Here is a 27,869-nt window from a genome sequence, read left to right on the forward strand (position 1 = left end):
GAGGCTTTGAAAGCTTGTGTTTACAAATAAATCTATTGGATTACAACCTGGCAATTTTTGATCAGTGAACCCCACCGCTGCTTGAGCAACTCTGTTCTGAACAGGGGATACAAGGACTGGATACATTGTGGCCGGTCGAATACGTGCACGTAGCACGCGGGGTGCGTCTGACGTCATACGCAGGCCGGCCGGCTCTATATTAGAAAGAGCGCGAGGGGGTGGCGGGACTTTGTCGTTGTGACCGGGAGTTGTTCCGTTTACCACTTGTCCCTCAGTGAGTGATGGCGGCGGTAGTGGGTTACCTCCGAGTGTGGAACCGGCTCCGCCTGGGAGCTGCTAGAAACCCCGCGGCCTTAGCGCCGACTTTAGGCCAGGCCTCAGCGCAGCGGCGCCACTGTGAGTGTCTTTTCTTCCTTTACCATCCCCACCACCAACCACACAGTGACCCCGGGGAGGGGGTGGATGAGGTACCCCCCGCACACCGGGCCGGGGCGCTGCTGGCGGCTCTGACCGAGCTGGTGGTGGTAGGGGGGAGGGAAAATGTGGGTTTTACCCACGGCGGGCTATGGCCTGGGGTGGTGAGGTGATGGTTGTTAAAGTGGGGTGGTGGGGACAGTGGCCTCCTGGCCCGGGAGGGAGGTCAGCTCAAGGTCGCCCCCCCCCCCCCCCCCCCATTCTCAATCAGGAGCGAGATTTCCACTGTCCCCCTCCCTTCTCCTCTTCCCTCCTCCTCCTTTGTCTCAACCCCTCATTTTTCCCGTTTTGTATTCCCCTTTGTCGCATTCTTAATCCTCTTTCTCTCCTCTTCTATTGCCCCCAGCGTTTCCCCCTCTTACTGCCCACCAATCACCCCTCTCTTTTCTGCACGGGATGCAATTAAACAACGGATTCCTCCTTATCTAATTACTTTACCTCCTTATTCCCCTTTACTCCCATTCTCTCTGCAAACAGGCCGATAGCTGATTGCCCTGTCCAGTCCATTCTGATTTTTTTTTCCCTCCACTCCCTGTTTCCTCCTCTTCCAGTCCCCTCCCTACTCCCCACTGTTCATTGACGTGGCCGCCTCACCAAGTGCTTTACTGCTTCACTGATCCTCTATGTCCAGCATCGCAGCCTCGCTTGCCTTTCACGTTCTCTGTCAGTGAGAATTAGCTTGGATTTCAGTAACACAGTGATTGGTGAGGGTAACAGGATATTTTCCGTGTAGCTGTAGCTTTAATATCTCTTTTTAAATAAAGCGCTAAATATTGCTCCTGACTGGGACTTAACCAGTATTTCAAGAGTTAAACTACTGTGACCTCAGTAACGCACTTGAGAATGCATGTGCGGTTTGCATGCAATGTCAAACTGTTTGGTTTTAGAGTGGATTCGGTGAGAAAGTTCCTGTAAAATTTCACTGCCATTGAAACAATGTGCTGTGAATGGACACGAAAGATTAAATTTCAGAGAATATGTATCCCGATGCTTGGAGTGGATTTGAACAGTTGTACGCAGTGGCCTTCTCTGAGGCCTTATTTAAATTGTCTCTTTGTTTAAAATCACTTGCTGTGTAGATGGAGCTCTAGGTCAACGGGGGTGTTCACTTTATTAAAATGATTAATCAGAACTAATCCTGAGTCAACTGCTAGTTGGCACAGTGGTTTTAAATATTCCTGCTGTAGGCTGCGTTTCTATTTTAAAGTTGTTGGACAGTGATAATTCTATACCCAAGTGTGGATTACACATTGAATGGTGGTCTTACAGTGTTGCTGCATTCTGCATAGGGTTCTGCTCTCCTAACGAAGAATTTGTGCTTTATACAATTGTTTTTCCAATGTTAAAGTTGGGAACTGAACTGAACTGATAAGAATATTCCTTCCAGAGAAGGATGCTTGCAGTTCTGACAATCTGTCTTCTTCATGGATTTGTGAATTTGGTGTGGGGGGGGGGGGGGTGGGGGGGGGGTGGTGGTGGTGGGTGGTGGAAGAAAGCCCAGCTCAATGTGATTCTTGGTTTAACTCTCCCAAATCTGATTTTTAGCTGCTTTATACAGCAGATGGTAAATGTTTGCGTGCTACAGCTCCTGTTTATGGAGAGTAAAATAGAAAAGTGTATGAGAAAATCGGATGCATTTGTAATTGTGCAAATAACTTGAAAAGTAGCAAAGATTTCTGCAGTTTTACCTTGGTTCTAACGATAATGACCATTGCTTCATGCAGACACAGTTGGTCTATTCAGTTTTTGATTACGCTGTGTCATTCAGTTATTCCTAGCTGATCTGAATGCCAACCACTACATTTTGCCCTATTTTATCTTCCCCTGTGCCTTTTCCAAAGCAAAATCTGTTCCCTCAATTAAAATTGAAATGATTTTGCATCCACAACTTTAGGACTGCTTTCATGTTCACTTTCTGCGGGGGAGGTGGAAGAGTTAAACTGCTTTATTGTTTTGCACTTTGTTTGCGCTTACTGTTAATTTTGGATCATGCTGTGTTACCCCACTAGTGGAAGTTGGTTTCTTGAACGTACTTACCTAATCATTTTTGATTTAAACATCCTTCAATGGGCTTGTGCTTCTGAAGGGCATTCTAAGTTTCAAAGGTCAAATGCCACTTCAGTACTAAAGGACAAATAGATTTCAAGGGAAATGACAACTTCACATGCCTACTCATGTATGTTCTCATGATTACTTAAAGATTTTGTTGTAAGTCTTTGTATTTCACAATAAAGTATTGGTCTTCAGTGACACCAGGCTCAGACTGATACCAGGTTTTGTTTTAGGGTAACAGTGTTGAGTGAACCTTTGCTTAAATTTATTACTGTTATAATTTAGCTATTCAATTAATCTTACAAGAAAGGAATACTTACAACTACGTCTTGATCTAGTGGTGTGTAATCTTACTTCACTAGCCTGCAATGCAAGAAATTGACATTTCAAGTAGAAATTGCCTTTTGACTATTTCCCCCCTCCCAAAAAAAATTTGTATGCTGGTACAGAGCACCAAGTTGAGTGGAGTCTCCTCAGTGGCTTGTAAGTTTTATTTGTAATATTTTCTTTATAATATTACACCTTCTGTTTCTAGTATCCAGTCTGGATCTGTGAAATCACTAAAGTAGACTATAGTAAATAAAGTGAAGCTGATAATGATAGTAAATGAGTTCTGTCGTTATAGGAGTACTTCCAATGTGTGTTTGGGATCTTGACCTAATTGCAAGTTCCTAATGTTCCATCTGTTGAAATTGATCACTGTAATTCTCTAGGAGTTGTTATAGGCCATTCATCCCCCTGAACCTCAGCTATTCGATTTGATCGTGACTGATTTTTTGTCTTCTCTCCCACCTCCTTGCCTTGGTTCTGTAATCTTTACTTCTTTCCCAAAGTGACTGTCACTCTCCACAGTGAAATTTTGATGTGACTTTGCCTCCATATGAGTGCTCCAGATTTCCACTCTACATAACTCAACATTATCCCTGAAATGCTTAATTCTAATCTAAATTGTGCTTTCTTGTTATTTCCACAGTACCGTGCTCTCATCTAAGAAGCTGCACAGTTTCTTTACGATTGAAAATGTTCCTTCCTAGTATTAGCATCTACAGTGAAGCAAGTCTGTTTGTCATTAGTCTGTTTTTGCAAACATAGAAGTCAAATAGCGTGCAATTAAATTTTACATTCTGAACACTTGCAATTTCTGTTCTATATCTGCAGAACCCAGAATTGGTTCTGTTCCAAAAATAATCACATGTTTACTGAGTGAATTGCTCAAGGCTCTTGTTAACCTTGAGGCTGCTGCAAAGGTTTTAATTCCTGTCTAACTGTGAAGCTCTGCTACACTGATTTTGTGTAAATGTCTTTTTAAAAGTGACAAATTTTGGTTTATTTTGAAGTTGAAAAGTCCACAGAAGTAAGGTCACTTCATACTTTTGCTGGCAATGGAGGGAAGAAATGATCAGAAATGGGAAGTGAAGCCATTTGCAGTTTGTGGTCCCTACAGGGTGCATGTGGTATTGCTCAGTCACCTCTAACGGCAGATGTTCAGTACTGTGGAAACAACCAATGATAAAACTAAACATGTCACAACTTATTGGACTGCTGATATTTCATGTCCTCTGACCCAAGAAAAAAACTTGTGTGGTGCACACTTAATTTTCTAATATTGCTTTTAAGTAAGGATTATATTTCAAATTGAATCAGTAACAGTTGTATTGAACAAGCTTGAAATAAGTTCCCAGTTCCATAAGCCTTGAAGTCAATTATCATACACAATGATTTGTTTTTAGGTGTATAGGTTTTAGAAAGCTAGTGAATACCAGTGCTACTGTTGGACATTGAGAGAAGTCCAAGAGCTTACTTTTCAAACTTCTGGGGATTTTTGACAATGTCTCAAAATGTTTGTGTAATATATTTTCTCCAGTTGTGTCGAAATGGAGGAGTTGGGTGCTTCTGTCACATAACATGGGGTCCCTGATTGAGCGAGCTGTTGCAAAGTGTGCCTGTTAGTATTGTGCTATGAGACTAAGTTGTACTTGAGCTAATGAAGTGTCTTGAGTCTTATATATTCTTGTTTCACTTAAATTGCCTCTTATTAGATTAAGAAATCTCTGATTCTTCAGAGAATGTATTGTACTGCTTTGTTGCTTTTTTTGTAGGTTAAAGCAGTGGAAATAAAACTGACTGCTCTGGTTTTTTTCACGTTCAAATTGTGGTGGTATGCATGCTTCACTTGTTGCACTGCAGTGAAGTGTTGTATCTAATTTATTGTTAGATATAAAACTTTAAATATTTAACTCCTCAGATAAGTGCATATGAACTGAAGTGTTGAGCAGCCCTTTGAACTACAATGCTTTTGAAACTGGTCTCTGATAAGCTCTTTAATGGGTAGCCTTTGGATTTTGAGTATATTATTGGATTGTGATTAAGCTGCTTTCATCTGAATAGATGCAGACAAGCGCATTAAAGTGGCTAACCCTGTGGTCGAGATGGATGGTGATGAAATGACCCGCATCATCTGGGCTTTTATCAAAGAAAAGGTAGGGTCTATTGTTCTTAAGTTTTTTTTTTAAAAGAGGAGCATCTGTAGTCACTATTCAAGTAGTTTTTAGATGTGAAGAGTATTGGAATGTTCTGAAGATTTGAGCTGCTTCATCAATGACTCTCTGTCCACCATAAGATAGAGCAGGGATGTTTGCCAATGATTCCATAATATTCAGCACTGTTCATCTCCGATGCTGGAGCAGTCCATGTTCAAATGCAACAACATCCTGGCCTGAGCTGACAAATGATGAGTAACATTCATGCTACACAAATGCCAGGCAATGATCATTTCCAATCTGATCACCACCCCCTGACGTTAACTGAAGTTGCCGTCACTGAATTCCCTACTATTAATTTCCTTAGGGTTATCATTGACCAAACCTCAATAGAACTTGCCACATAAACACTGGCTACAGGAGCAGCACAGAGGCTAGGAATACTGTGCAAGTAACTCAACGTATGGCTCCCCAAAGCCTTGTCCACCTTCCACAAAGCACATGTCAAGCATGTGATTGAATACTCCCCACTTACCTAGATGGGTGTAGCTCAATTAACTATCAAGCTTAACACCATCCAGAACAAAGCAGCCTGCTTGACTGGCAGCACACCCCCAAGCATCCACTCTCTCCTTCACCAGCGCTCAGTAGCAGCAATGTGTACTATTTACAAGGTGCGCCGCAGAAATTCACCAAAGATTGTCAAACGGCACCTTCCAGTCCCATGCCTGCTTCCAACTGGAAGGACAAGGGCAGCAGATACGTGGGAACACTGCCACCTGCAAGTTCTTCTCCAAGCCACTAACAGTCTTGACTGACCTGGAAATATATTGCCATTCCTTCAGTGTTGCTGGGCCAAAATCCTGGAATTCCCTCCTTAAGGGCATTGTGGGCTGACTGGTGGCATACAGAATGCAGCTGTTCAAGAGGGCAGCTCATCACCACCTTCAGGGCAACTAAATGACAGGCAGCTTAAAAGTTCTGGCTGGTCAGTAATGCTCATGTCTCCTGAGGGAATATTTGCTTGTACTTTTTCCAATTCAATGGCATAGCTCATGCTGTACTGTTTCTATCAAGTAGGTAAACTGCTACCAAAAGTGTGCACAACAGGTAACTCTGGCCCCCATACTGTTTTTGTTTTGCTGCAGCCAGACAGTTGGTGAGTGTACGCTTCAGGTTTCTGGTGCTTGATGCAGAAGGAACTTGACCTCGGAACGTGTAAAGCATTGAAGGAAATTAAACATGGAACATAAGATATAGGGCCAGAGTAAGCCATTCAGTCCCTCAAGATTGCTCTGCCTTTCAAATAGTTCATGGTGCATTCATCTTCCACTTGTTTTGTTTGCCACTATTCTCCATAAATCTCAGTTCTGTCCCTATCCTGTTAAATGATTTTGCTTCTACAGTCCTCTCGGGGTAGAGAATTCTAAAAACTCACCACTCTTAGGGCTGAATAAATTCCTCCAATCTTGGTTTTGAATAGCAAGCCCTTTATTCTGAATTACTACTCTCTACAGCTCATCTCCCTTCATCCAGGGGAAACATCATGCTTCCATCCACCCTATCATGTCTTTAGGGATCAGTGAGATCAACTATCTTGGAAATGTTACAAAATGAAAGCCCTGTGTCTTTAACCTTTCTTCGAAGCCCATCCATCACCAGACTAATCCTGGTGATACTCTGTTGCATTTCCTCAATGACATGTATCTCCTTTGCAAACAGGGCCAAAAGGGCACACGTACTCCAGATGACATCTGCCAATGTCCTGTATAATTGCAGCAAGACTTGTTTACATTCAAACACCTTCCGCTGAAGGCTGGTGTACAATTTGACTTCCTAATTGCTATCACTAAACTCTAACTTCCAATGAACTATGAACAAGGCTGCAAAGTTGTTTTGGACATGTTCACTTCCCAGCCCCCCTCATTTAAGAAATGTCCTCCGCTCTTGTTTTTTGCCAGTGGGTAACCACTTTATTCACATTCTTTGTCGTTTGCTGTGTTCTTGCAGTTGATATCGAGTGTAGATGGGTAGTGTACAAGTGGAGTGTTTAGGAAGGGTGATCAGAGATAATGGGATCTGCAGATGCTGGAGAATCCAAGATAACAAAGTGTGGAGCTGGATGAACACAGCAGGCCAAGCAGCATTCAGGAGCACAAAAGCTGACGTTTCGGGCCTAGACCCTTCATCAGAGAGGGGGATGGGGAGAGGGTTCTGGAATAAATAGGGAGAGAGGGGGAGGCGGACCAAAGATGGCGAGAAAAGAAGATAAGTGGAGAGGAGAGTGTAGGTGGACTGACCTATCCCCTCCCTACCTCCCCACCTACACTCTCTCCTCTCCACATATCATCTTTTCTCTCCATCTTTGGTCCCCCTCCCCCTCTCTCCCTATTTATTCCAGAACCCTCTCCCCGTCCCCCTCTCTGATGAAGGGTCTAGGCCCGAAACGTCAGCTTTTGTGCTCCCGAGATGCTGCTTGGCCTGCTGTGTTCATCCAGCTCCACGCTTTGTTTAGGAAGGGTATCGGCTGAGGAAATTATGGGTGCGGTAGATCCCAAACCAGGTTTGAACTGAGCTGCATACATTGGGGCAGGGAAGAGTTGATGAAGGAAAAATACTTGCCCAAAATTTTGACCAGGATAAAAATTCAAGGGTGGCTGGTTAAGGTAGCCATCTTTCAGAGTTAAGACGCAGATTAAAGTTTGTGGTGGAATGCATTTGGGGACATGTTCTGCAGTGACAAATGCCTGAGTAGGTTGCACATTTTTTTAAAACTCTGTCCAGAGCACAATATGAATACACTGATGTTGTTTAACCAGTATGAGTGCACAAAGGGAAATGGATTTCAACGGGTTCAGGTGTAACCATGAGAATGCCTGCATTAAAAACTGGAGATGGCCATTTGGCTCCTCCAATTGCTGTGTCAATTAATAAGTTCATGGCTGATCTTGTGGTCTGAGTTTCACTTTCCTAGCTACTACTGATACGTTTTGACTGCTTTCATAGCCAAGAGCTTGTGTGAAGGCCATGGGTAGACAAAGGTTGCTTATTTACACAGCCGTAATTATCTGGGGGTTTGGTTAAACTTTGTAAACTTTTAATCTATCTAATGTTTGTTTTAGCATGTTATCTTAGAATTAAGTTGCTGGCAGCACAGATGAGTGGGTTTGTATTTGAACAGTTTTATTGCAATGCTCCTTTTGGGCATATGATTTTTAATATGCTTTTGTAAGGAAGGGTGTTTAACATTTAGCACTGTCAGTAATGGGCAGTACTTTACCAGTAGCCATAGAAAAATCGTTAATCTGAAGTCTTGGTACCTTTTCTCAAACACTCCCATTGTAATGAGGGGAAACTGCGGTCAACTGTTTGATTGCGGTAACTTAACCAAATTGGATTGTAGTCAGTAATCGATAATCCATTGTCACAAAGCTGACAATTATTTTTGAGGAATGCACACTACTCTAGAGATCTTGACTTACGATTTTAGATTTTGTTGGGAGATTTCTTGCTCTGTTAGCATCTTGCAAGCCTGAGTATTACTTATTGTAAAACCTTTTTCAGCTCATCCTTTCAAATGTTGATGTGGAGATGAAGTATTATGATTTGGGTTTGCCACATCGGGATGCCACTGATGATCAAGTTACTATTGACTCTGCGCTTGCAACCCAGAAGCATCACGTTGCCGTCAAATGTGCCACTATCACGCCTGATGAGGACAGAGTAGTAGGTAAATGTTTTTGTCCTTCATTTTAAGCTGTGTTCATTTGTAGAATTGAAATCACAACTACAATTTGTTTCAATACTATATATCTTTATCATAAAGCTAAAAATATTGGTTGGCTTTTGGATAGTATTAATGTTGACAATTATCTAGGTACCTTTGTACCTAAGATGATGCCAGAAATGGCAACTTCTTACACTTCTTGCTGCACTCATTCCTGTACTTGAGTACATGTAACAATAAGCTTAATTCTGTTTCTAAACAGACTGAAGTGCATTTTGCCAGTTATGTGTTGTGGTCATGCTAATGTCAGCCTTGACTCCATGGGAGAATTCCTACCTCTGAATGAAAGATCTTGGATTAAGCCCAATTCAAGTCATGAGTACAGAACCAGGTCACTCTTAGTTGAGGTAGTGTGGGACTGTTAAGGGGTTGTTTTATGAGCTGTTGAACTGTCTTTTCTAATCTTTCAACAACATGTTTGTAACAGGAGAGTTCTCAATTTCTTGATCAATATTTTTCACTCACTCTCTCAACCCAAATTGCCTAATTTCTAATTGGTGCAATGATGCAGTGTAAATGGGCTGTTGTGATTCCTGAAGTTGGAATTCTGGCCTCACCGGTTTGCCAGTTGTAGATGCATCTGTCAGTGACTGTATTGATAAGAGTGTTGTGGATACAGACCAAGCCCCCTCAAAATATGTTGAGAAGATAGTCTAGACCCTAACTTTTTCTTATTTTAAAGATGTGTAAGGTGTTGCATTCCTGATGCAATTTGATCAAACTACAAAACATTAAGCAGAATATACTTTTATTTAAAATGCAGACAAAAGTAAATAGAAAAGCATTGGCTTAACTGTAACTCTATCAAAATGCTTAACAAAATTATAGATATATTAACTAATACTAACTGTTTCCATATAATAACATCCTACAGCTGCACCCTTGGCAAAGGCAGACTCAGTAAAATAGATTGTCTCTCATTCAAGTCTAGCAGCAGGAAGAGAATCCCAGCTTTTAAGCTGTTAGAGATGAATAACAGCTTCAAAGCCCCACTAAGTGTGGAAAGCTAAAACTAAAAGCCCTGGTTCCATGGGAACTTGACCCCACTCATTCCAACCTTTTTCAAAGGGAAAAAAAGAACCAAAGACCCCTCGTGTTGTTTACGTTAATGGCTTGGATCAGACTGCTTCTCTCAATGACTGTGTCTCAATGTTTCATTGTTTAAAAAATGGACAAAATACACCTTAAATCCATAGTATCGTCACAGCTAGCCCCTTTTTAAAGAAAGTAAAGATGGCTTCATTTTTAAAAACCTTTTTAGTCTTGTGTTATTAGTACATTACAGTACATAAACAATACAGTGAAACAATCACTACTTCTACAGTGCATTTCAGTCTTTTTCTACTGCCAACACCTCTATCTTCCTCCTTCAAAGTCATGACATTGTGTTGTTAGAGCGGCAGAGTGGCTCAGTGGTTAGTGCTGCTGCCTCAGAGCCAGGGACCTGGGTTCCACTCTTGGGTGACTGTGTGGAGTTTGCACATTCTCCCCTGGTCTGTGTGGGTTTCCTCCCAGGTGCTCCAGTTTCCTTCCACAGTCCAAAGATGTGTAGGCTTAGATGGTTTGGCCATGCTAAACCCCTCGCCTGAAGTAAACCCCACACCCGTCGCCTGAAGTAGATCAAACAATTCCAATAGATGCTGTAAATATTCCTTCCTTGTATGACATAAAATCACCGGATTGTCAATGTCTACCACACAGCTGGGTAATCCTGAAATGGCTTTATTGATTAGTCTTTGAAATGTGGCTGGTGAATTTGTCATAACAAAAGACATGACTTTAAACTAGTACAGTCCATTCAGTGTCACGAAAGCCAAAATTTTGTTTGCTCTTTTGGATAAAGGTACCTGCCAGTACCCTCTGAACATGTCCAACTTTAAAATATAAGTTGCTTGTCCTACCTTCTCAATACACTCTCTCTTCCAAGCATGGAATAGGATATGAATCAGGTTTTGAAACTGCATTCTGTGGACTATCGGGAAGTCAGTCATTGGATATCATCTGGTTTTGGCACCATTGCTTTAGGTGAGCTCCATTCACTGCAACCCACTTTTGATTATATCGTCTTTGAGCAAGCGTTCAATCCCTTTTTTGAACCTGCGCCAACTTTAGAGGATTAAGTCTATAAGGATGTTGCTTTATTGGAAAAGCATTTCCTGTATCTACATGCTTAATTTGATTACTACTTTTCAACTTATTCCCACATGTCCTGATGTGATAAGTCTCTTTCAGGCCATTTCCTTTGGAAGGTAATTAAACTTATCCCAATTATTGAGAACTTGCCCATTGTCCAATTAATTTGACAAATCCTCCGAACGTGATTCTTCACTCTGTAATCAGTAACACATTCCATTTCTTTTCCTGTGCTATCAAAATACCTTTTCAGCATATTCACTTGACGCAGATTTCTTTCTATCGGGTATTCTTATGTTCTGTGTTCTTACCAAATAATTCACCTTACTCAATTTATTTTTGATTTGATAATACTCACTAAACTTTGCTTTTAAAAGTTTACCTACCACTGGAAATAACACTAACGCTTTATCTTTACTAGCAAAATTACAAATGTTTGAACTCTTAGCTGCTTCCTGCTTCATCACATGCTGTGCTTCTTTTAAATGCTGTCTAGCCATCTCACTGGCCTTGTTTGGCCTGTGTCAGATTTTAAGGAAAAATTAAATGTGTTCTCTGAATTCTGAATTGCCAGTTTCTCTTTAGTTAATTTGTGGTCCTGTTACCCCTTGCCCCTAAACTAATTCAAATGGACTGAATTTAGTTGATTTCATTAGGTACATCACTAATTACAGAAGAAATAGCAATTGAATTCCTTTATCCCATTCCTCTAAATAGTCTTGACTAAAACCCTCAACATAATATTTAATGCCACCATGCTAATGCTGCCTGTGATTCTGAATGATATGTAGTAGATTTGAATTGTTTTATTTCCAAGCTATCCATTGAATAAGTTTGTAAAATTTGCCCTTGATCCGATTTGTATTTCTGCAGGTAGTCCATATCTTTTTTAATTTTAAAAAAAACTGAGTAACTCTTCTACAGTCCTCTTAGCTGTGATACTGTGTAATGCATCGACCTCTGGAAATCTTGTAGATAGATCCATTATGGTCAATAGGTACTGATTCACACTTTTTTTGTTGTGTAGGACTCCTGCTTAAAACAGGCTCTTGTAAAAGGTTCCTCAAATGTTGGAGTAGGTATTAAGGGTGCTGGTTTTATCACTGAGGCTTTTCCAATTGTCTGACACGTATGGCATATCTGGCAAATTTCACCTACATCCTTATATAGTCCATCCAACAAAAATTTATTTTGTCTTGAGTTTTCCTTACTCTTAAATGATTGCCTGCCAGTAATTCATGCGCCACCTGTGACGTCGCTTTGTTTGTAACCCACCAATAATGCACCTTGATAAACATCTGCCTGAATGTGACATACCCCACTTCATCATAAAGGCTTCATTTTTAAGATGGTAACATGCTGTAATATACTCGTTATTCTTCTGTTTATGCTTTTATGATACAACTGCTTTTTGTTTTTCATCTGTTGTAATTTAGCTAATTTCTCTGAACTAAAAATATCCACTTTGTCCTCTCTGCTCGTTTTTTTTCTCTCAACCATTTGTGCAAACATAGTTTCTGATAATTGAATTTTAACTTCCTTATCTTTGTTCTTTGATTTACCCTCCTGCTTCAACTTATAGCTTTGTGACCTAGTTGCCATGCAGTCAGGAAAAAATCCTAGGAGATAGCTCATGTAAAACCCCAGTTGCCTTATTTTTCCACTGGCTGTTCAACTACAATAGGCATCACTCCCACCTGTGATTCAGCTCTATCGTTACCAAGGATAAACAGTATCGTGGAACCGAGAATTTCTTAGTCCTACCGCCACGCTTCATTGGACTCGCCACCGTCCATCTGCGTAATGGAGCACTTCTTCTCATCTTGAATTCCACATATAACCACCTTTTTCTGGCCATTCTCCATTTGAGTTACATATCCATCCTCTCTCCATCATAGATTGCCTTGTTCCTGTATCTCTTTAAAAGCTTAATTTATTTACCAATCCTCCCAGCATACATGAGCAAACACTACCCAGTCAAGTAAATTCTTTAAAGAGAATTTCTTCTTAACCATTCCCTGATCATGTTGTACTATTTTCCTTTTGTTTTGAAGCATTTTAGCTTCCAATGTGCTTGATCACTTCAACAAAACTCATTGGCTTATCCTGTTTCCCACATCTGTCTTCCCAGGGCTTTTTCTAAACCATTGACACTGACTTCATGTGCTCTACTTTATTACAGTGAAAACACCTCAGCTTTTTTTCTTCTTTCCACGTGTGTTTCCAGTTTTACTGTGTGGTATACTATCTTTAGTATTGAGGTTGGTAGGCTTTTTGAGCTGGTTTGTTGTTCTGCAGATGTTTTGTTACTATGCTCGGTAACATCCTCAGTGTGGCCTCTGATGAAGCGTCAGTGTGTTTCCTGCCTGGTTTTTAAACTCTGGGGTCCTTTTGCGATGGATTGCCTCACCTCCTCTCAATCCATGTGGACAAGGAGAACCACGACTTTGACTGGGACAACACCAAGATCCTGGGACAAGCTAGGCAGAGACCAGCACGAGAATTCCTGGACGCATGGCACTCCGCGAAGCATGCTATTAATAAACACATTGAACTCAACCCCATATACATGCCACTACGGAGGAAACCTGGAAGTGAGGCAATCCATCACAATGGGCCCCAGAGTTTTTAAACCAGCCAGGAAAACACACCGCTTCATCAGAGGCTGCACTGAGGCTGTTACCAAGCACCGTAACGAAATGTCTGTGGAACAACAAACCAGCTTGATGAACCAACCAACCTGAACACCCACAATCCAAGCTATAGATCTACTCCAGTACCGTTACTATCTTTGCAGTCTCCTTTTCCCTTACTATATAGGTTTTAATACCAGTGCATCCACTGCTTTTCAAATTCTAGAGTGCAATGCATCAGACTCAAAGCACTCAAACTTCTAACCCCTTTAGAGTAATGATACTTGCCCCTGCCCTGGACAGTCAATTCAGAATTTTTGAGATATCCATGTCTTCCACAATGAAGACTGAAAAGCATTTAAAGAAGCTTGTACTGATTTTTGTTTTACATTACTTGTTTCGACCTCATCTTTTTTTTTGGGCTTTCAAAACCTTTCTCAATTCTCTATTTTACTAATATTTGTCGTAGTTTGTTTTTTACTTGTGTTTGATAATCTCTTTAACTTCCATGGCTAATCTTGGTTGGCTTATCCCCTTCCTAGAGTCCTCCTTTTTCACCAGATGATTGCTTGAGTGAACTTGTTTAAATGTTTACCATTTTTCACCAACTGTTTTTGCAAATTCCCTTTCCAGGTCACCCAGCCAAACAAACCTTCATCATTATGTAATTATCAATATTGAAGTTTAGCATATTTGTCTCCAACACAAGTTTCCACTTGAACTAAATGCTAGATTCTATTGTGTTGTGTTCATTGTTACCTACAGTCTTTTCTAACTCTGGTCATTTTTTTTTAGTTAAACCTACCTCATTACCAACGACTTAATCCCTGGTTGCATCCACAACATTGCCTGAAGAAAATCTCCTGAATCCACTTTGAATTCTTCCTTGTGGCTACCTATGCCATTTTGATTTTCCCAATCTGTAAATTTAAATCTTCAGTGATGAAAGTGCTGTCTTTTTTTAAAACATACATTCCTATCCCATGATCATATTATGCCCTGTGAAACAGCTACAAGGGGGGGCCTAGAGACTGCTCCTTAGTAGTATCTTCCTGTTATCTCTTACTAGCTCCCATACAGATTCTTTGTCGTCAGATCCCAGATCACTTGCTATCTTTTTCCTATCTCATACTAGTAAACTACCCCACCATTTTTCCTTTCCTACCTGTCCTTTCAATGTCAAACCCTTTGAATATTTAGCTTCCAAATTTGATCTGCTTATGGCACGTGTGGCTAGAAGATCATGCCTGTTTGTGATTAATTTATTCCAAATAGTATGTGCACTTGTGTACTTGCTGAGAAGGACAAAGGAAGCAAATGCATGGGACCACTACCTAAAAGCTCCTCCCCAAGCCCACACCATTCTGATTTGGAACTATGTATATTTTCAATGCTGGGTCAAAAATCTGAAGTCTTTGTTGTAGCATTGGCTTTGTAGTTCAGGAAGGCAGTACCTTACCACCTTTGCCAGGTCAGTTATAGTTCCAAATCAGATTAGTGGGGGCTTGGAGAGGAGCTTTTAGGTAGTGGTCCCATGTATTTGCTTCCTTTGTCCTTCTCAGCAAGTACACTTAAGTGCACATACTATTTGGAATAAATTAATCACAAACAGGCATGATCTTCTAGCCACACGTGCCATAAGCAGATCAAATTTGGAAGCTAAATATTCAAAGGGTTTGACATTGAAAGGAGAGGTAGTAAAGGAAATACTGGCCTGCCATACACAGACACTACATGAATAAAAACCGGATGAACTTTTTTCATTTAGCCTGTTTCAGGTCTTGTCTTCACATACTTGCAAGTTTGGTTTAAAATGTTAGTGTGAATGCATTGCAACTCTTTATCAGTATTTTCTATTTTAAAACTTGTTGAAAATCTGGCTTCCACAGAATTTAAACTGAAGAAAATGTGGAAGAGTCCGAATGGGACAATCAGAAACATTTTGGGTGGCACAGTCTTCCGTGAGCCTATTATCTGCAACAACATCCCCCGACTTGTTCCTGGTTGGTCGAAACCAATCACCATTGGCAGACATGCACATGGTGACCAGGTGTGCTATCTTTATTTCTTGGTTACTAATTAGCTTTAGTTTGGGCACATTTCGTAAGGAGGGTTTGCACTGTAGTGTAAGTGTCCCTGCCTCTTAGATACATGTGGTTTTAAGTCTCATCTATGGTGTCAGTGTGTCCAAACAGATTTTTTAAAGTATGTTTTGAGCCTATTCCTGTAAATGAGACTAATTTACTGATAACTGTCGAGGGCTTAGAGGACAGGATTTGATTTGAAGGTTCCTTATTTCGTGTTAGAGAGCAGTGGGTGGTGAGTGACCCTCACTATCAACACCACCTGTGTTGTCAAGTAATCAAGAGAATGCCCAAGTAAGAATAGCCCAAAAAATTGATGAATAGTGTAGAGGATGATGTTGCAATACATTATTATTCACATGAATTGGCTGGGTTTTACAAGGACTATTCATTTCTTCAGTCTGTTTGTTTGGCAGCCACAGAGTTCACTGAATGTGACCTACCTGAAGTAGACCTGCAGAAATATTAATAATTTAGTGCTGCTACCAGAGAATATTGGTACTATGATCATTCATTGTGGTTGGTCATCTGCCACGTGTTGAAAAGGGAGGGAATATGCAAAGAAATGCATTCTTTCTTACAATAGTTGCACCATAATGCAACACTGTATTTTAATCTGACTTTCCTGGGTATGTGGCATTTAGACTGTCTTCATTTGGAGGTGCATGTGCTTTTCCAGATTCAAATAGCTTAATTGTAATAGTAGGAAAGGTGTTCTGTAACCACTGATTTATTGGCTGAGCTAATCAGAATGCTGCCTTGGTATTAGTAGAATTAATCAAACTTTAAAAGAAATTGAGTTGTGATCAATGAAATAATCAACTTTGTGGTTATGAAGCTTTCTGTTTTCCCCTACAGCTCAAAGGGAGTGGGAAACTGCTTTATCTAAGTGGTGACAGAAGTTTAGATGAAAACTTGCTCGTGTTTCGTTTGTTAATCTAATCTGCTTTGATTGCACCAGTTAATCAATGCCTCTTTGACCATTTGAGATTTTACATTTTGATAATACTGTAGCATACTGAACATGAATGTTCTCTTTTAATGTATGTTAGTTTGCACGTTCAACCAAAAATATAATGCCTTTAAAATGGGAAGTTACTGTGCTCCATGATTCATAAGACCATAAGACATGGGAGTGGAAGTAATGGCCATTGGGCCCGTCGAGTCCACTCTCTGCCATTTAATCATGGCTGATGGGCATTTCAACTCTACTTCCCTGCACTCTCCCCATAGCCCTTGATTCCTTGAGAACAAGAATTTATCAATCTCTGCCTTGAAGACGTTTAATGTCCCGGCCTCCCCTGTGCTCTGTGGCAATGAATTCCATAGGCCCACCACACTCTGGCTGAAGACATGTCTCCTCACTGCCGTTTTAAATTTACCCCCTCTAATTCTAAGGCTGTGCGCACAGGTCCTAGTCTCCCCGCCTAACGGAAACAACTTCCCAGTGTCCATCCTTTCTAATCCATACGTTGTCTTCTAAGTTTCTATTAGATCTCCCCTCAACCTTCTAAACACTAGTGAGTACAATCCCAGGATCCTCAGCTGTTCATTGTACGTTAAACCTACCATTCCAGGGATCATCCGTGTGAATCTCTGCTGGACACGCTCCAGGGCTAGTATGTCCTTCCTGGGGTGTGGGGCCCAAAATTGGACACAGTATTCTAAATGGGACCTAACTAGAGCTTTATAAAGCCTCGGAAGCACATCACTGCTTTTATATTCCAACCCTCTTGAGATAAATGACAATATTACATTTGCTTTCTTAATTACGGACTCTACCTGCAAGTTAACCTTTAGAGAACCCTGGACCAACACTCCCGGATCCCTTTGTACTTCTGCTTTGTGAATTTTCTCACCATTTAGAAAATAGTCCATGCCTGTATTCTTTTATTTTTTCCAAAGTGCAAAACCTCACATTGAATTTCATCAGCCATTTCCTGGACCACTCTCCTAAACTGTCTAAATCTTTCTGCAGCTTCCCCACCTCCTCAGTACTACCTGCCTGTCCACTATCTTCATATCATCGGCAAACTTCGCCAGAATGCCCCCAGTCCCTTCATCCAGATCATTAACATATTAAGTGAACAGCTGCGGCCCCAACACTGAATCCTGCGGGACACCACTTGTCACCAGTGGCCTTACCAAAAAAGAGCCTTTTATCCCAACTCCCTGCCTTCTGTCAGACAGCCAGTCCTCAAACCAAACCAGTAGCTCACTTCGAACACCTTGGGCCCTCGCCTTACTCAGCAGCCTCCCATGAGGCACCTTATCAAAGGCTTTTTGGAAGTCTAGATAGATAACTTCCACTTGTTACCTCTTCAGAGAATTCTAACAGGCTTGTCAGGCATGACCTCCCCTTACTAAATCCATGCTGACTTGTTCTAACCTGACCCTGCACTTGCAAGTATTTAGAAATCTCATCCTTTACAATGGATTCTAGAATTTTACCAACAACTGAGGTTAGGCTAATCAGCCTATAAATTTTCCATCTTTTGTCTGATCCTTTCTTAAACAAGGGTGTTACAACAGCAATTTTCGAATCCTTTGGGACTCTCCCTGGCTCCAGTGACTTTTGAAAGATCACATCCAAAGCGTCTGCTATTTCCTCAGCCACCTCCCTCTGAAATCTAGGATGTAGTCCATCGGGGCCAGGAGATTTATCCATTTTTTAGACCTTTTTAGCTTTTCTAGCACTTTCTCTTTTGTAATGCCTACCGTACTCAATTCTGCCCCCTGACTGTCCTTAATTGTTCGGATACTACTCATGTCTTCCACTGTGAAGACTGACGCAGAGTACTTAAGTTCTTCAGCGGTTTCCTTATCTTCCATAACTAGCCTTCCAGCATCAATTTGGAGGGGCCCAGTGTCTACTTTATTTTTCCCACTTGCTTGTTGCTTATGTATTGAAAGAAACTTCTATCATTTCTAATATTACTAGCTACCCTACCTTCATATTTGACCCTCTCCGTCCTTATTGCTCTCTTTGTTATCCTCTGTTTGTTTTTGTAGCCTTCCCAATCTTCTGATTTCCCAGTGCTCTTGGTCACATTATAGGCTGTCTCTTTTTCTTTGATACATTTCCTGACTTCCTTTGTCAGCCATGGCTGTCTAATCCCACCCTGGATAAGTTATCTTTTCTTTGGGATGAACCCTCTGTACTGTGTCCTCAGTTACACCCAGAAACTCCTGTCATTGTTGCTCTACTGTCTTCCCCACTAGGCTCTGCTTCCGGTCGATTTTTGTCAATTCCTCTCTCATGCCCCTGTAATTGCCTTTATTTAACTGTAACACCATTACATCTGATTTTGCCTCTCTCTGTCAAAACTGCAGACTGAGCTGTACCATTATTATGATCGCTGCCTCCTAAGTGTTCCCTTACTTTAAGATCTTTTATAAAGTCAGGCTCATTACATAGCCCTGAGTCTAGAATAGCCTGCTCCCTTGTGGGCTCCATCACAAGCTGTTCCAAAAAGCCATCCTGTAAATATTCCATGAATTCCCTTTCTTTGAATCCACTGGCAACAGTATTCACCCAGTCCACCTGCATATTGAAGTCCCCCATGATCACCATGACCTTGTCTTTCTGACACGCCCTATCTATTTCCTGGTGCATCTTGCGCCCCTGGTCCTGATCACTGTTAGGAGATCTGTACGTAACTCCCATTATGGTTTTTCTTGCCTTTGTGGTTCCTCAACTCCACCCATGCAGACTCCACATCTTCTGACCCTATGTCATTCAGTGCGGTAGATTTAATTTCATTCTTAACTAACAAGGCAACCCTGCCCACCTCTACCTACCTCCCTGTCTTTTCAATGAGTTGTAAATCCTTGGATGTTTAACTGCCGGTCCTGAACTCCCTGCAACCATGTCTCTGTCATGCCTACCACATCATAATCCTTCAAGATGATTTGTGCTGTATATTCATCTACTTTGTTACAAATACTATGAGTATTTAGGTAAAGTGCCTTAATGCTAACCTTCTTATCATTATTAGAGATATTGGAAATCCTAAGATGTCTTAGGCTATCCTTCCTTTTTTGCTGTATTCCTAGTCTGCCTCGAGCTTAAACCCACCTGTACACATGCTAATCTTTCCATTTAACTCCATACTCCCTGCCACTTTTGCTTTCCTTCTCCCCCCCCCCCCCCCCCCCCCCAAGCTCAGAAGTTTAAAGTCCTACTGACCACCCTATTCATCCTTTTTCACTACAACACTGGTTCCAGATCGGCTCAGGTGGAGACAGTCCCAACCCTACAGATTCCGCTCCCCCCCCCCGCCCCCCCCAACCAGGTTCCAAAACTGATGCCAATGCCCCGTGAAATGGAATCCCTCTTTTCCACACCAATCCCTTAGCCATCTGTTTACTTCCCTAACTGTCTTGTCCCTATGCTGGTTGGCATGTAGCTCAGGCCGTAATCAGGAGATTATGACCCTTGAGGACCTGTACTTCAATTTCTTTCCTTGTGCTTGATAATCCCTGAACAGGTCTTCTACCCTAGATTTGCCTATGTTGTTAGTCCCAACGTGGACCACAATAACTGGATCCTTCCCCCTCCTGCTCCAATATCCTTTTAAGCCGGTCGGAGATGTCCCGCACCCTGGCACCGGGCAGGCAACACACCGTGCAGGACTCCCAATCCGGCTTGCATAGGATATTATCTGTTCCCCTAATTATAGAATCCCCTATAACAACTACCTGTCTTTTTGCTCCCCCCTCTTGAATGGCCGCCTGCACCACGGTGCCGTGGTCAGCTGGCTCATCCTGTCCACGGTCCTTTCCCTCATTCGTACAGGGAGCAAGAATCTCATACCTGTTGGTCAAGGGCTGAGGCTCCTGCACTTCTGAACTCAGAATCCCCCTACCTGCCTCTCTTACAGTCACACCCTGTTGTCCCTATACATTTTTTTAAAATTTGAATTACTTATACCAAGCCCAATATTGGCAGATTCTTAAGCTGTTGCTCCTTTTTATAATATAGTCCCATTTGCAAATGTGGGGTTTTTGAGCATTCTCTGCTTTCAACCTGAGTAGAGGGAAGTTTCCATTCTATGTTGTAGGGTTACTGCCACCTTCACTTACACTATTCAAGGATTTTGTGTATTCTTATACTTACAGTTAACTTTAATTCTCTTCCTTCAGTACAAAGCCACAGATTTTGTGGTGGACAAGCCTGGTAAATTCAAGTTGGTCTTCACTCCAAAGGATTCCAGTGCTGCCAAAGAGTGGGAGGTGTATAACTTTCCTGGAGGTGGTGTTGGAATGGGCATGTACAATACTGATGAGGTGAATTAAGTGATTTTTGTGTGTACTCACAATTATCGGGAGGTCTATTGTTTCTTTACTCACTTTGGAGTAAGGGTGGAAGTTTCTGCCTTAGCTTTCTAATTGCTGTGTCCCTCAGTAGGTGGGATCATTGTCTTTTTTTTTCCCTAAAACCCCCAATTCTCAAGCTCGCTATTCTTTACAATGTCTTAAACCCCTTAATATAATGAAGGTAATTATCTGGTTTGCTAGTGAACTTTTCTTTTTTCTTCTGCTCTTGTATTGGAACAGTTTTCATACCTTTTTGATCAACTGCTTTAATGACTTCCCACATTTGGTTGACCTATTTTAAGATCTCATACCAATGCAATTGGCTTTGTTTAATGTTTAAGGTTGCGGGTATATGTTTTCGGAGTTGATTTCCATGTATGAAATGTAAGGTATGGAGTGACTTATGTCATCTACCTGTCATCAGGCCCGGTTTGCAAATTGTTCACCCTCGGAGGCTGTAGTAACATTATCTAATTCCCAATATCCTGTGAAGGGATCAGAAGATTGGGGTTGTAAGGGATATAAACTTTAACTCTCCTCTCTTTAAAGATAGACAATTTAATGCTAATAGCTGGTCACCATTTCTTCCTGGTTACAAGTCCCACATGATTCATGAGTCTGTTTAAAATATCTCAATCTCCCAAATATGTTCACCCAAGAGAGGATATAACTGGAGATCAAATGAAGTCGTGGTTTTCCACACAGGAATGCATTTAGAAGTTTTCACTGAAATTGACTAAACAAGGCTGGATAATTTACCCATTTTGTGCTAGGCTAAAAATCTCTAGGAAAGCCTTCACTGAAAGCTCAGTTTCCACTAAACAAACTGGGAAAGTAACTCAAACCCTTTGTAACCAAAAATCCCTTTGGACAGAGTCTTAATATTGAATCACTAAAAGGAGAATGGATAGCTTTTGTAAAATATTGAGCTTGGTTTGCAGGCAACATACTTTTAACTACTGCATAGTGTTTACTTAATGGTGCCTTTGCCTCTTCTGTTACGGTAAATTTTAAAGTGGAATCTTGCTGTTATCCTTTTAGCAATAACAAAATTTGAGTGATTTTAGTTATTGGGATCAACAAGATTCTTATGGCCCCTAATTTTGGATCTCTCACAGGTGGAAACACCTCTGCATCTGAAGTTGAATGACTTGAAATTGTGTAGTTGGAATTTTTTTGATCAATGCCTCATTGAAGGAAGGCATTAAAGGAACACCAAATTTCTGCATGAAACAGTTTGTAGAGCCTTGTCTGAGTGAAGGTGAGCACTTTCTGGGTGAGTCTGCAAGTTTAGCAGCTGCTGAAAACTGGAATAAGTATAGATGGCAGACAATCTCCCTCCACCAGCTGTGCCTTAACAAATGGTGGGTAATGTCATTAAATGTGATTTCAAATTGGGGAATACCTCTGAAACCTTGCAATTAACCTTTTGTCTTGCTGGTTTTTTTCCAGTCAATCAATGGCTTTGCACACAGCTGCTTTCAATATGCCCTGCAGAAGAAGTGGCCACTCTATATGAGCACCAAGAATACTATTCTAAAGGCTTACGATGGGCGCTTTAAAGACATCTTTGAGGAGGTTTTTCAGCAGTAAGTACTTGCCTGTTTTTCTTCTGCTTTTATCAGCCAAGCATTTAAGACAATGATTTAGAATTTAAATTTTATGTTTCCACGTACTGGGGGTGTAGCATTGGATGCCTTTAGAAAGTTTAAACTGCTGTGTTTGGTACCAATATTGTAAACTGCCCTAATGGTGTTTGAATTGTCTAGTGAAAATTGCATTAAGGCAGTCAGTGAGAAACAAAGTGGAGGCATCTCCATGTTGTTTAAACAGGTTACATTGTCACTAATTTCACTGGAGTTGGATGACACATGGATTGGGCTGTGCCTGCAGGAAAAATGGGAGCAATGAACCAACAGTTACCACCTGAAATTACTGCCACAGTACTGGTTACATTGATGTGACATTTATACCCTTTCTGCAGGAAGTACAAAGGAGATTTTGAGAAGGCTGGTATATGGTATGAGCATCGTCTCATTGATGACATGGTGGCTCAAGTGCTGAAGTCCTCTGGTGGTTTTGTTTGGGCCTGCAAGAACTATGATGGTGATGTACAGTCTGATATTCTGGCTCAAGGTGATTGTTGTTGGTTTTTGGTTTCTGTCTTCTATTTAAGAGAAAAGCCATCCACTGGCATTTGGGGTGGGGTGGGGGGCGGGGGGGTGGTGATGAGGAATTTTGCTCCGACCTTTTGGTACTTGTCCTCTCATTCCTGACCAGAAAAGCTGGAGTACATCTTACTGCCTTGATGGAAGTAAGATAGCATTTGGAAATGTTTTTGACAAGGCTTTCTAATAGTTAACTCTTGCCAAATGAGAGAAGAATGTTGACTCATCAAATAGAATAGCATTGCTTTTTGAGGCACTCATTGTATTATCTACCTCAGATTGATCTAATTGTTTGAGGCTGACAGGTGACCTTTGTGGTCAATCGGAATTAGAGAATATGGGCTTAAAAAAACACAATGCTGAAGATCTGAACCAAAAATTGTTGGAGAAACAGTCTGGCAGTACCTTGGAGAGAAAGAAGATGCATCATTTGTGCTCAGTGGATTTGCTGTTCAGAACTTTTCTGAAGAGTCATCTTCACTGGCCTCTGACTCTGCTTTCTCTCTCTTGTGACCAGACCTCCTGAGATCCTTCAACAGTTTGTTTTTGGGGATGTGGGAATGGGCAGGTAAGTGAGACAAAAGATTGAACAATGAAGCTGGCCTTGATTATCTTGTCTTCACACACCCAAAAGGGAATCTTCAAACTAAACCCTGAACAAAATATGCCCCTTCCTTCATATGCATTTCTTTTCCCTTCATCCTCTAGGATTTGGCTCTCTTGGCTTGATGACTTCTGTTTTGGTTTGCCCTGATGGAAAGACAATTGAAGCGGAGGCAGCCCATGGCACAGTCACACGTCACTACAGAGAACACCAGAAGGCAAGATTGAGACTCATTACAGCTGATTGCAAGTTGTGATGGATTTAGTCTTTGCAATGATTATTGCAGAGTGTTTTAGGTGACACCAAATTTCGGTATTTAGAGGAGAAATTATGGACTGATTCACATTTTGTAATTGAGAGCCTGTTATCCAAGGTTTTAGTGACCAAGTATTAGCAGTTATTCGTAGGAGTAAGAGCAAGACGCATGCAGTTTACTCTGCAATAAAACAATAGTCCATTTACTTAATCTTCAGATATTTCCTCCCTATAATTCTCCTCCATCTCAACGTTAGGACTTGTTATTCAGTCATGAATGATTCAAAGTTAACGCTTCATCACAACTGAGACTAACAGTGTAGTGTTGAGCTGGAGAGATTTGATTCCAATCAGTGTTGGTTCTTCATTACCTGTGGGGAATGAACGTAATCACCTCTGAAACAAACTATTAAGGCTCTCCAAAATAGAATTCATTTTTATTTAAAACTTGTGTTTTTTTTTAAGATATAGTGGGTACTACCGATGCTGGAGAACCTGAGATAACAAGGTGTAGAACTTGATGAACACAGCAGGCCAAGCAGCATCAGAGGAGCAGGAAAGCTGATGTCTTGGGTCTGGTCCCTTCTTCAGGAAAAAAAAAACAATTCTGAAGAAGGGTCCAGACCCAAAATGTCAGTCTTCCTGCTCCTCTGCTGCTTGGCCTGCTGTGTTCATACAACTCTACACCTTGTTATTTCATTTTTTTAAAAAATAGTTTTCAGGAGGATCAGAGTTGGATGCTTTTCATATAGTGAAAGTACCAATGTAAACTTTGGCCTTTTAGTGGCCTGATTTGGAGCTGTAATTTAATTCTATTAATTAATACAACTTGAAACACCTGTTTCTAGCCAGTTTGCAATGCTGTGTTCACTTGGTGAGTGTGCGACTCATTGAGCCACTACAGAATCAAGATCTTGAAGGAGCCAAAAATATTCTGACTAGTTGTTCTTCTGTAGACATGGCTGCTCTCTGCTACTTGTGAATAGTCTATACAAATTTTCATACATTTTCTGAATCACTTCAGTAAAATTGTTTCAATTCATCTCACCCTTGGAGCAACTTTATTCTATGTTTACAGATATTATTGCTTAACTTTGATTGTAGTATGGATTAAACTAGTTTTGTGTTCTAGTTAATTCTGATTTTCAGACTAATGGGATCTAGTTTAAAATTTTATAGGTATCTATAAATGTACATATTCCTTCATCTTGATATAATGCACCCCTTATAAAATTGTTACTTATAAAATTTATAGCAGATCCTCACTGCATGTTAGAAAACTTGTGCTTGTGCTGCTTCTAGAAGTCCTACCCATCTAGTCCCATTTTCCTACTGATTTTCCCAATACCTATTTATTTGTAACCAGTTTCTTCTTTGAAAGTTGACTATTGACTATTCATAATCAAACTAGACCTTACTTAATTCGTGGCCTGGTTCTTTTGCCAATCACCATAAATCTATCTGGTTACTGAAACACGAACCATTTTGCTTATTTACTACTTCAGCTGCTCTGTAGTTGCATTATTTATATTGTAGATGGTTCCTTAAGATTTTGGTGGTTAGAGTTGTATCTGACTTCATGTCTTGTGAGAGATTGTAGGGTCTTAAACTCTCTATGGCTTCATTGAAAGAATGATGTCCTTGGAAGGAGTGGGCTAGTCTGACCATCTCCTCCTATGTTGCAGGGCAATCCAACCAGTACAAACCCCATTGCCAGTATTTTTGCTTGGACTCGTGGCCTCGAACACCGTGGAAAGCTGGATGGCAATCAAGAACTCATCAGGTAAAACAGGGAAATAGGCTGGTATTTCATGATGGAGACCAAGGAAATTATTTTTCAAACATTAGCTTTTAAATTTGCATGTTGCATGCAATTCTGATTGTTGTAAAACTTGACGGACTTATCCTGCATCTCTTGTGATTACATCTAGGCCGGAGCTTGAGGAATGAGTTTTTAAAATTTCTGTTCCTGAGGCTTTGTGTAAAAGTATTGACTTAACACTCATTCTTCTTCTGGTGTTTATCTTATTACTGAACAGATGAGATCAAGCTCACTGTATAATGATTTGAGGTTGAGTTTTGTTGAGATCACTGACAGTTAGTCAGGAGGAATACTGACCCTAAACTGAAGTTAAATTTGGGCAATGACTGCTGAAGGTGTTAATGTTATGATTCACTGTTGCATCTTTTACTACTACTGTCCTGGCAAGGTAACACTTTAATACTAATTCAAATTACTGTAACACTTGGTTTTTCAAGGTTTTCTCAGACATTGGAACAGGTGTGTGTTGAAACTGTTGAGAGCGGTATCATGACTAAAGATCTGGCCGGTTGTATCCATGGTCTCAGTCAGTAAGTTTTACTTTGTTTAAAATTAGTACATTCTTCATGTGCTGAACTTAAAGGAACCTAATGTTTAATTTAGTTATCCTGATTTATGGTTTGGAATGAATTAATTGATCTGCACTGGTCATTAGCCAAAAAGAGCTCTCTTCCCATTTCTCCCTCCCAAGAGTCCTTTTGGCTGCACAGAATTTTGGGGTACAGATCCCATTATAAGAAGCCAGTGAGTTAGGTTAGAATAATTATCTTAATCAACCTGTTTGGACATGCAGTGACATTACTGGGCAGATGGGGCTTGAACCTGAATCTTTTGGCTCAAAGCAAGGAACACTCCTGTTGAACCGGAAGAGTCCATTAGGTTAGAACGCACTTGGTCAGTAGAAGTAATGTGGACCATTTACAAGATGGACTGTAGAAATTCACCAAGGCTCATTGGGAGCACCTTCCAAATCTGACCATCTAGGAGGAAAAGGACAGCAGATCTACATAAGCACCATGCTTGCAAGCTGCTCTCAGGCACTCACTATCCTGACTTCAAAATAAATCCCTGTTCCTTCAGGGTTCCTTGCAGAATCCTGGAATTCTCTGCTTTTCATCATACAGGGTCCCTCTACACAAAATGAGCTGTAATGGTTTAAGGAGGCAGTTCTCCTCCAGTTTTAGAGCTACTAGTGAGGGTTATAAATACTAACCCAACCAGTGACGTCAACATCCCAGGAATGAATTTAAAATCTTTCTCAGGCTTGCCAATTCGTTATGTGGATTGAGAAGAGAGGTTGGAACTTTGCTGTATTGGGGCAATGGAGCAGACTGTTCTACTGTAAAAAATAAAGAAACTGGGCAAGAGCTAATATCAAACATGCTTTGAGCTTGGACTGGAGGTGCTTATGAAATGTGGGAACTCTCTGCCCCACTGGTCATCTGGGAATTATTTTGTGGGGAGGAAGGAAGACTATGTAGAGAGGAGACCAGATAACTGGTACTTTTGTAGATTTAAGCTTTGTTTGCACTGACCAATTTCACCATCTGAATGGGATCAAATGTCTGGTTAATACCAGTCCAATTCATAGATTTTTAAACTTCTGTTGTACAAAGGTATTGCTTCATTCCTGTCTCTCTAAATTTGGATGTGTTCTGCTTTCCCTCCAGTGTACGATTGAATGAGCATTATGTCAACACTACTGACTTCCTGGATGCCATAAAGAACAATTTGGATAAAGCCCTAGGCAAGAAGTAGATGTTTTTTTTTAAAAAATCATTTTACCTCATTTTTAACTTAAGACTAAGGTCACATCAGAAGAAGGAAGAAGCCAGTCGATTTACTTATTTTTTTAAGTTTAAATTTATTAAGGCTAAGATTTCCCGGCATGTACTGGGAGGACATTGTACAGAGAGTTTGGACTGATGTGGATTTTGTATTGTGAAACATTTCATTGAAATCTGTAATATTGTAATATATTTGTCACTAGGATTGAAGTTGGCATTAATTAACAAGCAATAAAAAAAACCTTCAATGTGTAATTTCCTGCATGCTACT

General features: G+C 40.8%; 1 protein-coding gene across 1 annotated transcript; it reads left to right on the forward strand.

Moving 5' to 3' along the window:
* Nucleotides 1-212: 212 nt before the first annotated feature.
* idh2 (isocitrate dehydrogenase (NADP(+)) 2) lies at nt 213-27,853 on the forward strand. The gene is made up of 11 exons (XM_048562947.2): nt 213-396; nt 4,915-5,006; nt 8,571-8,736; nt 15,449-15,609; nt 20,789-20,932; nt 22,415-22,551; nt 22,947-23,098; nt 23,839-23,951; nt 25,675-25,772; nt 26,249-26,341; nt 27,482-27,853. The coding sequence occupies exons 1-11, from the start codon at nt 282-284 to the stop codon at nt 27,567-27,569; spliced, it is 1,359 nt and encodes a 452-aa protein (XP_048418904.1). The 5' UTR covers nt 213-281; the 3' UTR covers nt 27,570-27,853.
* Nucleotides 27,854-27,869: the final 16 nt, after the last annotated feature.

The sequence above is a fragment of the Stegostoma tigrinum genome, chromosome 33, assembly GCF_030684315.1.
Source record: "Stegostoma tigrinum isolate sSteTig4 chromosome 33, sSteTig4.hap1, whole genome shotgun sequence".
NCBI lineage: Eukaryota > Metazoa > Chordata > Chondrichthyes > Orectolobiformes > Stegostomatidae > Stegostoma > Stegostoma tigrinum.